The sequence below is a fragment of the Saccopteryx bilineata genome, chromosome 2 (assembly GCF_036850765.1).
Source record: "Saccopteryx bilineata isolate mSacBil1 chromosome 2, mSacBil1_pri_phased_curated, whole genome shotgun sequence".
Lineage (NCBI taxonomy): Eukaryota > Metazoa > Chordata > Mammalia > Chiroptera > Emballonuridae > Saccopteryx > Saccopteryx bilineata.
In genome coordinates this window covers 247,937,226-247,949,006 of record NC_089491.1, presented here as the reverse complement: position 1 = coordinate 247,949,006, position 11,781 = coordinate 247,937,226, and the positions used below count along the sequence as shown (strand labels likewise).

Here is an 11,781-nt window from a genome sequence, read left to right as displayed (position 1 = left end):
GTTCCACCGGACCCTTTCCAGGTCCCCCCCCCCTCCCCCGTCACAGGCACATCGGACACCATGACTGACCCAGCGCGCACAGGTACAACCATGCCTCCAGCAGTGAGAAGCACTTCCTTTTCAAGCACATGTGGAATACTTATGAAAACTGGACTGGCCTCCACATTTCAAAGAGCTGATATCATTCAGACCTTCTTCTCTGACCACAATGGAATTAAGTTAGAAATTGAAAAATAAAAAATAACTGGGGGGGAAAAATATCAAACATTTGGAAACATAAAAACACTCTAATCAGCTCAACAGTCAGAGAACAAATAAAAATGGGGTCTGCCCAGAGTGAGTGGTGATGAAGACGGCGACATCGTACAATGTGGGACGCAGACTTCAGCTGCTGTGAGAAAGAAGGGCCGGGAATGAATGCGTCATGCACCCAACTCAAGTCCGCAGCGGAGGAGCCCCGAGAGTGCGGGTGGGAGGCAGGGGAAGGACAGCGCAGAAACGCTGAAACAGAAAAAGGAAGAAAGTTCAACAGAGATAAGCCTGATCAGGAATAAAGAAAGGATCGGTCCTGCAAATACAGCAGAAATGTAAAGTTATTAAAACAACGTTTTTAAAAGTCAATATGAAAATACCTTCAGGATTTTTATGCCTATGGACAAATTCTTAGAAAAATGAAACTTACCCAAAAAATCAGTACACCTAAATTAATACAAGAAGAAAACCAGAACTTCCCTACAGGGAACAGGCTGCCCCACAAGTATGAATGAGACTGGCCCACAGCTACTCCAGAAACAGATGCCCTGCCAAAGTGTCCAGAGATCAGTGGAGGAGGGATGCCTGTCTCCTAGTTCTGGGGCTCTTGACACCCCAATATGACAAGCATGTGAGGTGACAGAAGAGGGGGTACAGCTCAGTCTACTGACAGACAGATGACCCTGAACAACTCCAACCAAGCCCCTCAGAGGACATGCGATATACATAGCAGGTTATTTTTAGCACTATACAATAGTTTCAATGTTATCAAAAACCGTACAACAGAATCCACTGAATGAACAGTTGAGAAGAAAAGCCATGAGTCTGATAGCCCCATACAGCCTCAGGGTCCAGATTCCTTCCCCACCACTAGTGGAAGAGAACCTAACCTGTCAGTGAGAATCTGCCAAACCACATGGCAATTGCAGCTCTCCCCGTCCACCCAGCAGCGTGGAAGCGATGGCCCCTGCACCCCCGGCCCACACACAGGGCACATGCTGGAGCAGGGCCGTGCGGGTGGACGCCGCTGCATGGGTGAGAAGGCAAATTCCATACACGTGTGCCCGCTTGTGGAGGTGTGAGTCTGCCCAGGCTCCTCCCGACTCGCATGGACAGAGCGCTGGCAGTTGGGAAAAGCACGAGGTTGACCATCGCTGTCCCCATCCTTCTCTCTCCTGTGAACTTTGTCCCCAAGCCAGCCAGCATTTGTACACCCCCACAGCAGTGTCGCCACCTGGGAGGGGCTGAGACACTCGGTGCTGCCTAGGGGTCAGCGATGAGACTCACCCCACCTGCTACCCTCACAGTTCCTCCTGGAAATGCAGCAGCATCGAGGCAGAGGCCTGTGGCACACACCCAGCTCTCTGGCAGGCAATGGAAGTTTCATGGGGACCTAAACTGGAAGAGGCCAGCCTCCATGCTGGGCACTGTGCTCCTAAGGAAGAAGTCTTTTCAGGGGTGCTCACGGTGAACATGGCCAGAGCCCCATTCTACCGTGTTCCTGAGATGCTCTCAACAGGCTAGGCTGTGCCCACCGTTCTCTTTTCTCTGTTACAAAGTCAGGAGGAACATGCTCAGTCTGGATCCTGTGGGCTCTCTCTAATGTGCCCTACTAGTCCTGCTGCTAACACTTTAGAGGAAGTCCCCAGCAAGGCCATGGAGATGGAGGGCAGTGGCCATGCAGCGGGGATACCTGGCAAGCCTCAGGCATAGCGAGGGGGGCAGTGCATTAGTCTGTTTCCCAGTCCAGGCTGGCTGGGGGGGGGGGGCTCATTATTATTTAAAGGCCTAAAAATATTGCTGGCCGTAAATCAGCCCCTGCTTCAAGGCCGTGGGCCCTGCCCCAACTGTGGGAGGAAGGAGCAGGTCTGTGCACCACCTGTGTCTGACGACAGATGAGGCCCAAGCTCCTGGTGGCACTCTGGAAAGCCACCTCAGGAAGGCAGGTGAGCAGCCTGGCTTCACAGCCTGCCCCCAAGGCCGCAGTTTCCTGACATAGGTGACTGAAGGCTCCTGGCCAACACCTCAGCCCCTGGCCAAACCTGTCCTGGACCAGGTTCCTCCGGGAAGGATCCCTGGCCACCAGTGGCTCTCATAGCGCATGACCTCAGGTGCCAGGAATGCGCACGCGGCGCGGCCGCCATCTGGTTCCCATTACCCACGCTCTGCTGCGGGAAACCTCATCTGCGTCTCCGCGCCCAGCGCCCGCCTGGGAGAGATTGATTTGGGCTCATTAGAGACTTCAGCAGCAGGCCGAAAGGTGAGGCACATCTGTGCCCACGTGGCTTGAGGGCCGGTGGGCAGCCACCTCACAGTGCCCACTTCAGGGCCAGGCACAGCACACTGAGGGCCCTCGAGGCAAGGATGCCTATGGATGCCAAGGGCCTCGAGGCCCCCAGACACTTCCTCCTCAGAGGCTTGCACTGCACAGCCTGAAAGTCTCCAGGGCCTCTGGGCCAAACCAACTTTGAACATGATGTCCAGTTGTCTCTGGGTGAGGTGGCCATGTTCAGCGGGAGAAGTGCGCTCCTGCTTTGACATGCACTGCTGAGCGAGGCTCCAGCCCAGGCGTCGCCATCACACCAATGACGTCCAATCTGCAGTGCCTGCTCCCCTTCTGCTGTAACTTCCCAATTCATTAATAATACCCTCTGCTTTAACTTTTCAATTTATCAGTACAGTAAAAGTTCATCTCTGGACTGGAACATGCCCCATAAATTTAAGTCTTAAGTTCCAGCAGCTGTTTCCTGAACAAGCCAGGAGACCAGGCAGATCTGAGCCAGGACGGCAGGAGGGCCCATTCCCGTGGACCTGGGAGCGCTACAGCCTGGGGAGGGGTTCTCAGGAAAGCTGTCTGAGTCTTCAGCTCTTTGAGAAGTCAGACTGATGAAGTTCAAGGCATAGTGGGGTGGAGCCTTGGACTCCACAGTGTCACTACAAGGCTTGAGGAGCAGGAGGGAAGGGTGAGAGGAAGAACCCTACTGCCCTTGGAGGTGGGGAGGGCTCAGCACCCAGCAAGGCTGAGTCAATTGCTGAGGACCTAGCACATGAAGACCCAGCACCAGAGTGGCTCTACTCCAGCTTATAAAGATCATCACCATCATTATGACTTTCTCTCCCATCCCAGCAGGTCCACAACGACCCCTTCTCTCCAGGAGGAAGGAATAAGAAGCTCAGCCTCCACTGCTTGGCCTGGCCCCACTGGGAGGCCTGTCTGACCCCTCTTCCTTTGGGGCCTCTGTGGGCTCCCTAGGATGACAGAAGGATGGAGGGATTGTTGGACAGCTGGGAAGGGCATGCCAAAGAAGTGTGAACTTCTGTCCCCAAACATAACATGTGACCCTCTTTCTTCCTGCCTTGCTGGGCTCTGACTCAGCTGTTCCTCATGGTTAACAGGGCTTGAGACAGACCCTTAGGGCCTACCTGCAAAGTCACAGAGCAGCCCCACACCTGGGCAGTTGGCACAACCCCATCCCTGCTGCCGCTAACCAGCTGCTCTGATTCTAACCTTGGTTCTCCAACAGAACTGTTCTTTTGGGATGCCAGTGGCCCCTTCAGCTGTAACATAGAAGGGCACCTCCCAGTCTCACTCTACCCACCCTCAATGTCTGTCCTCAGACCTTTACGTCATTGTTCTTTTGGGCATGCCCTCCTGCCCCTGTTCCTCTTGGGATGGCCTGGTGACAATGTCACAGCCCCAGGTTGCAGCCAGAGCATGCTGATACCTGCTGGGTACCTCAGTGTGTCCCGATTTTCACCTGGGCCCCATCACTCCCCCATGCCACCCATGTGCCTCAGAGGCCCAGTGGTGCCCACCCAGGGCCTTTTCCCCTGGCTGTGGGGGGCCGGTCTGGGCAAGTATTGGGCAGACATGGTAGGCTGCTGAGCAAGGTTTTCCCACCTGGAGAGAGGCCCTGAGACACACCTCTTCTTTGGCCTTCCTGTCTACGGTGGGAAGCCTGCACCACACAGCTCTGCAGAGGAGGCAGTCCCCAGGACCCGTCCTCCAGTGCTCCAGCAAGCGGTGAAAGTCCAGGTGAAGCCAAGAGCTGGGCCGCTGCTTCTTCTACGAACACCACCTGGAGCCCTGCTGCCCACCAGGCCTGGGCTCAGAGAGCTGCCTTTCCAAGTCTCAGCCTTCCACGGCTCCCTGGCTAATGGGTTGCATACCTCCAGAAGCCAGTGTGCACCCAGGTGACCCTCTTGGGGTGGGGAGTACAGGACACACCCAACAGTATCTCAATCCATATGGCCTGCAGCTCCCCAGGACCTGTACCAGACGGAGGCCTGGATAGTAGGCTCCCCCCTCAAACTCCATCCTTCCCATTCCAAACAGGGTTGAGTAAGTAGACTGGGCCGACTCAAGCTGAGCACTGAGCACAGGCCTCAATGTGGCCCCAAGGGGCTCTGCAGGGCATGCTATATAGAAAAGTCCACTGGGATGTTATGAGGTTTATTGGACATTATGGGAAGGTTTTCAGCATATGCCCCACTCCACCCTGAGGCCTCATATCCCTTCCCCACTGCCTGTGAGGAACGGCCCCCCTAGAGCTTGCCTGCAGACCACCACCGGGGCGTGACTCCGTGGACTTCTCCACATTGGGCTATTTTTGTTTTTTGATTAATCAGTTCCTTACTGACCAAATTCCTCTGAGTTTTTGCAAATGGGCTTGCGTACTTACTCCTGGACTCTAGATGCCTTTTCTCTAGATGGACAAGACGTGACTGCTATTAACCCAAGGTCTGAGAGAAACCCAAACCATGTGAACAGTTCACAAACGCCCACGCCCCCTTCTTCCTGCGCTGGCCCCGTAGACAGGCCCGCCTGCACCCCGCCTCAGAGTGATTAATTAGCCAGCGATCTGCAACAACTCCTCTTCATGCCTAAATATTGTTTCAGCCTATCAGACTGTTAGTGCAGAGCAGGATAAATGACACCTCGGGTCTGGCGCACTGACCTGCAGGGCCTGCTGCTCATCCAGGCTCCAGACAGCCAGCGCCTTCTCCGCGGAGCCTGAGACGCCCCTGGCCTTCTGGGAGTCAAAGTCAAGGCCCATGACGGGCTCTGTGTGGCAGGCGATGCGGCTGCACACCTTCCGCTTGGAGACATCCCACAGGGCCACCGATCCGTCCTCATAGCCAGCTAGGAGGAGCGGGCGGGGGCTGGAGTCGGCCTGCCGGGAATAGCACAACAGTCAGCTTCTGAAGGGTCCTGGTGCCTTTTTTGGGGACAAGAGACTTGAGAAATGGGCTGTCACTCCTGCTGGCCCTGGGGGCAGCCTAGCCGGGGAGGGAGCTGTTTCCCGTGTTCTTCACATGGCAGTAACAGTTCAGAGGCTCTGCACACACCCTTGATAGCTGATATCATTGCTTCAGGGCCTGCATGGGCTGGTGTTGGGGCACCCCAAGGACTGGGGCTGGAGAGCAGAGAGCTCCAGGGCAGCTTGGCATGCCCCTCCCCAACCCTACCATGCCACTGCTTGCCAGCCCAGGTCCTGCTGGGATCACAGGGGCTGCCGGGTCCTTTTCGCAGGCCTGAGACTCTCGACCAGCCCTCGGTGGGGCCAGTCACCTGTCTACAACCACTAACCAAAGAAAATTGTGAGCTCTTTGTCAATGAAAAATGAACTTTCTGTGCTTTGTCAACGTCGCTGCGGAAGCCACCCCCCCAATTCCTGGGCCGGTGAGCCGCCGCGGCGCTGAGCTATTGTGATAAATGAGGGCACAGGTCAGAGGGCCCGCACCCTGGGCAGACGCCTCGTTTATCTAGCCTCTGTATCAACTCCAGAAGAGCACTGCAGGATTCCAAATCACCCTGGCACCGAGATGGTGGTACCACACTTGGTGCCCAGGCTCCAGATACGACCAACAGGACATGTTCCCAGGTCGTTTCTAGGACAAAAAGCAGTTGGCCGATGCCTCGTGCTCTTCACTTGTCTCAGCATTCCCCACGGAGCTGCCTGGGGTTGGACTCACTGGAGTGTGAACACATCCCCTCCAAATGAGCTCTGACCAGGCCTGGCCCTCAGCTTCTGGATGGTCAACAGTGGGACTGGGGACCGGGGGGGGGGGGGGGGGGGCGCTGGTCGGCGAGACTGCTTCCTGGGTCACCTGCAACCCCAAGGATGGTCCACTGCTGGCAGGCACAGCTGGCACTGAGCGGAGCACCTGGGTCTCACTGGATGTGGGCCGACAGCCTCACAGAGGTCCTCCTCACCCACTTGCTGAAGCTCCTGTTAATTTGCTGTGTGGGCACTTGTGCCCACTCAGGGGCCTCCGGACCCAAATACTGCACATACTGCAGAGAGTGCCTCTCTACAGTCTTCCTAGGTGCCCAGAAAGAATCCCTGGCCAATCAGGTGACCTGGCTTAACCAGGGGCACGAGGATGTATGAGTAACATGAGTGGGCACCACATCCTCACCCAGGAAGTAGAGCTTTCTCCGAGCATCAGAGGGAAGACTGAGGCTGTAAGCAATGTTATGTCACGGGGGTCCCGTTAGTGATGGGAACCAGGGGGAGCCTGTTGCAGACCAGCTTTTTGATCTAGAGAGACAGCTGTGTCAGAGAAGAAGGGACACAGCCACTGAGAGCTATACACAGCCACGGTGAACCTTCCCAGATCAGACCTGGGCTGGTGGACATTTCCTGCATGTCCCCCAAAATGCTTAAACAATCACAATCACTTTTTTTCTGTGATAATGTGTTAACACAAAAACAGAGAGAAGTCTAAGTAAGTGAGTGGGGCTTCCAGGGGGTGCTGCAGCATTCTGTGCTCTTCGGGGTCCTGTAAGCTGACTATTCCCCCACAGCCATGGGCCCAACTGGATGAGCAGTCACAAGACTGGCCCTGAGACCCTGATCCCCCAGGGGCCACACAGTGCCCTGCACCTGAGTGTGCACAGTGCCTGGTGACTTCCACTGCCAAGGAGCAGTGGCTGGGAGGAACTGAGCGTACAGGCTCCCCTGCAGAATCTCTGACGACATTGGTGTGCTTTTCCTGTAGTTTTATAACAAAGAAGAGTTCCACTTTGGCTCTTTTGGCATAAAATTGTTTACACCACTTGTTTCTGAAGTACAGAGTGCTTTAAGAAGTGGTCAGGCCCTCTACTCAGGCAGCTGCTTGCAGAGAGCCGGGCCTCTCTAGAGAGGGCTCGCTCCCATGAGCAACCATATCTAGACCGAAGGCAGGGTGAGGGCCAGGTGAAAACAGCCTGGATGCACTGTTTGAACCCCAACCAGGACTTGACCAACCCTGAGACCACACTTGCCAGATCCCACCCCAGAGGCCTGCTGTGAGGAACTCGTCTGGGGTCCACTTGGGTCTGTCCCCTTTGAGACAGTAGTCTGATGTGTCACCATCCTTGCTGCCTTGGCTCAGCCTGCCCCCTGGCCCCCTGGGCACATTCTTCCCATGGCCAGGGCTCCTGACATTGCTGACACATTTGTTCTGGTCAGTCTCTTTAGCCACAGCCCAAATGATAATGCCTGTGGTCTCTGGGTTCAGAGCAGCTCAACTAGTCCAGGAGCTCACACAATTGACCAGGGCAGCCAGAGCAGGAGCCAGAGTGGCCTGCAGGGCTCACCCAGCAGTTTCTAAGGAGGCCTGAACACTGAGCTCTGGCCTCTACTCCAACCTGCACTGCAGGCCTGTCCAGCTTCTTTCTTAGCATGCATGACCCCTGTCCCCAAGCCCCCTGCCAGTGACAGAGTGCAGGTAGGACACTGCTCCTATGGCCACAGACCTTTGGTGGCCACACCTATAGTGCCAGGCTAACCTCCATGGGTGGGGTGAGGACCTGAAGTTACAAGGATTTTCTCTGTGACCCTTCCTGTATGTGGTCATACCGGCCTACAGGGACCCCAGCGGGCAGGCCCTGCCTGGAGCACCTCCAGGTCCTGTGGGGAGCTCAGGTGGGGTCCACTGCTCTGAAGGCTGGTGTGAATAACTCTTCACGAGGCTTGATTCTGATCCTGACTTTTCACGTGATAACCATCATGATAACAGAGTCACTCTCCTGGAGGAACAAAACAAGAAAGCATCTGAAAGCTTAAAAAAAATATATCAGCCCTGGCCGGTTGGCTCAGCGGTAGAGCGTCGGCCTAGCGTGCGGAGGACCCGGGTTCGATTCCCGGCCAGGGCACATAGGAGAAGCGCCCATTTGCTTCTCCACCCCTCCGCCGCGCCTTCCTCTCTGTCTCTCTCTTCCCCTCCCGCAGCCGAGGCTCCATTGGAGCAAAGATGGCCCGGGCGCTGGGGATGGCTCTGTGGCCTCTGCCCCAGGCGCTAGAGTGGCTCTGGTCGCAACATGGCGACACCCAGGAGGGTCGCAACATGGCGACGCCCAGGATGGGCAGAGCATCGCCCCCTGGTGGGCAGAGCGTCGCCCCTGGTGGGCGTGCCGGGTGGATCCCGGTCGGGCGCATGCGGGAGTCTGTCTGTCTCTCCCTGTTTCCAGCTTCAGAAAAATGCAAAAAAAAAAAAAAAAAAAAAAAAAAAAAAAAAAAATATATATATATATATATATATATATATATATATATATATCACTCTTTAGGCCATTCTGCCACATTCAGATTAATAAGCTATAACCTGGACCTTCAGGTTTGGAGGGGAAAAAGGGACGTTTATGATTAGCACAGACTTTTCTTTTGTGCTGGATCCGTATCAACTAACAAAAACGTGATTTGTCCTTCTGTCAACTATATTAATTACCTTAACAAGTTTGTACATCCCATTTCTACACATTTTTTTGCTGGAATTTTTACATGATTACACAATGACAGCGTTTCCAGGGAGTGTTGTATGAGCGGATGTAGACGTCCTGCCCCGGGAGCAGTGAGCACCACACTCTCCTGCCCTGGGACCTGTGAGCACTATGGTGTCGTGGCCTTGGGGGTATTTCCCACCAAGCGTCTGCCACAAACTTGCTGGAGCCAGGAGCTTCGGCATCCAGGTGAGCCTAGGAGCCTCACCTCCTCACCCGTGGGCTGCTCTGGGGGACTGCAGCAGCAGCAGCAGCACAGAAATTCAGAATTCCAATGGGAAAGTTATTGGTTGAGAAACTACAGGAGGAAACCAACTGCTAGAAGAGCCAGGGATGCCTTCTGGTCCTTAAGAGCAGCAAAGGCTTGTTGGGACAGGGTCTCTGGGGATGCCTGTCCCCATGAATCCAGTTGGTCACACAGACATATCCAAACTGCCTCAGCCCATCTAGTCTAACTCTTAGGAAGAGTTCAAGTAAGCACTGAAGCACAAGGCAGGAACTGCCTGCTCCTGATCCTGGACTGACAGAGGGGGGCCCTCAAAAGCTGCTGGTAAACTGAAAAGAGCTGAGAAAATGGCCATGGGCAGCACTGCTGAGATGGACACTGGTCAGTGACCTGTTTACCACAGTTTCTGCAAAGCAGCCAAGACACTGCTCGGGGTTGTAAGTGAACACACCAGACCATATGAATTTGCTGTCCCAAACACGAGTGACCCAAAGAGTCAGATATGCATGCTGAGCCAGTGTTGACCTTGGGGGACTGAGGAACTGTGCCTCAAAGACAGCCAGGGCCTCTGGCAGAGGCAGGCAGGCCCAGGAGGCTCCCTCCCCAGGCCTCAGGCCTCAGGCTCAGCCCAGGAGCCGGAGTTCATCCCGCTGGCCTGTGAACCCCCTTCACCCCTGGCCTCCCAGCTTCTGTCACCAGCCGCAGGAGAAGCCTCCTGACCCTCGCTAATCAGGAAGAACAGTTGAGGAAAGAAAATGGCTACAGACCAAAAACTCTTAAGTGTGGCCATGGGGAAAGTCTGCACATTAAGCCCCCTCCTGCCTCTCTAAGCCAAAGAAGTAACAAAAATTATTGCCAGCCCAGCCAGGCCATGTAGGCTTACAGGGTTAGTCAGTGTTCCCTTCTCAGCCCCGTGCAGGGCCACAGACTGGTGTGCAAAGAGGGGGAGGGGAGGGGGAGGGGAGGAGGAGGGGAGGAGAGGAGTGGAGTCCCTCCCTGGGAGGGGCCAGCGCAGCTGACCCAGCACTCCCACTCACTGCACTGGCAGGGGGTGCCCCACTCCAAGCCCAGCCCTCAGAGAGCAGCACAGTCAGGCCTGGGGCAGGGTGCAGGGCATCCCTTGAGGCAATAGGAAGGTGGCAGGGGCTGCTAGGGACAAAGGCTGCTGTGGAGGCAGTGTGCACAAGTCCTCCCGAGGGGCTAACTGCCCTGTTGGTTTGATGAAAAACCAAATCCTGAATGGGGCATGATTCATGGCACAGCGGGCGTGGCTGACAGGGCGTGGCTGACTTGCACGGGGCCTTACCTGCCACAGCTCCAGGCACATGGGCATGCCTGGCTTGGCATCTGCCTCTGGCTTCAGGGTGCACACTGACGTCTTGGATGGCATCTCCAGAATCTGAATCTGACAGTAAGAAAACAAGTTGATTTGGGCCGGCGCCAAGTCGAGTCTGTTCTATACAAACAAGAGACTTTTAAGGCGATTAGCCAAGACTGCTGCGAGTTTCTGTCTGCTCCCGGTAGGAACCTGGCAGCCCAGCCTCCTAATTAGGCCGCACAGGCAGGCTCGTGGGCTCGAGAGCGCTAAGGGCCTTGCGAAACCACGTGCGTGGCGTCATTCCTGAGTGACCGGCATGTCTCTAAGTAGCTTTCCCACCCAGTTGCTGCCTCCGGCCTCTCCCAATTTACGTCCTTGCTGAGCAGGAGTCCTGGCTCACTGAGCACTGTCTCAGCTCGCCCATTCTCCCGACTGCTGCCTGCTCCCTTCCCTGCTGTGGTTTTTACATGCGAAGACTCTGCACTTTCAGGCATATCAAGTGGTAAAAGGACTTGCACATGGACCACTTGGGGACACTCCATCCAGCCTAGGAAATCACCATGACACTCGCCTCAGGAAGCCTTGTTTGGAGCCTATTTCCAGTGCCCTGTGCCTCTAGCCCGGGTGCCGTGGCTGTGTTTTGTGTCGCCTGTACTGGCCTGGCAGGTGTACCTCGCTGTCAAGCACAGCCAGAGCACTCTTGGGCCTGTCCACCGAGCTGGGCCAGGCTCTGCCCCGCATCGTCAGCAGGGGACAACCGAGGCCATAAGGAGCAGGCTCAGGGGCTGGCACCCCACAGACTGGAACTGGGCTCCCAGCCTTTGCGTCCCTCATACCTCAGCTTCCTCATCTGCCAAGCAGGGACATGGGTGCCAATGCCGGGCTTGGAAAAGGAGAGGGATCCCGTGAGATGCAGGTCTGCTGCTCCCTGGTAGGGGCCTTCAGCAGCCCTCAGCTTCCATGCACTGGTGAGAGCGGCTCCACCGACGTCATAGCAACAATGTGCAGCCACTGGGGAACCACATATCACCCCTCACCGACACAGGCATCCTCTGGTTCCAGAGGAGTCAAGGACATTGAGGGGATAGCTAGCCTACTGTCTAACACCCAGAACACAGGACCCCAGTGTGGAGAAACAGAGGAGAACTTGAGTTGGAAAGGGAGGCTGAGCTGCTCTCACTAACGCACAAAGAAGACTGGGCCTGAGTCCCAGAGTTG

The 11,781-nt window shown here is 55.6% G+C and overlaps 1 protein-coding gene across 2 annotated transcripts in view; it reads right to left on the bottom strand.

Moving 5' to 3' along the window:
- The window catches only part of GNB1L (G protein subunit beta 1 like), a 65,633-nt gene that overhangs the window by 14,185 nt on the left and 39,667 nt on the right, over positions 1-11,781 (bottom strand). For both annotated transcript variants that reach the window (XM_066259862.1, XM_066259863.1), the window contains 2 exons: positions 10,552-10,650; positions 5,211-5,426 (listed from right to left, as the gene is read on the bottom strand). In XM_066259862.1, coding sequence (XP_066115959.1) covers positions 5,211-5,426; positions 10,552-10,650 — 315 coding nt within the window. The remainder of the gene's footprint in view (positions 1-5,210; positions 5,427-10,551; positions 10,651-11,781) is intronic.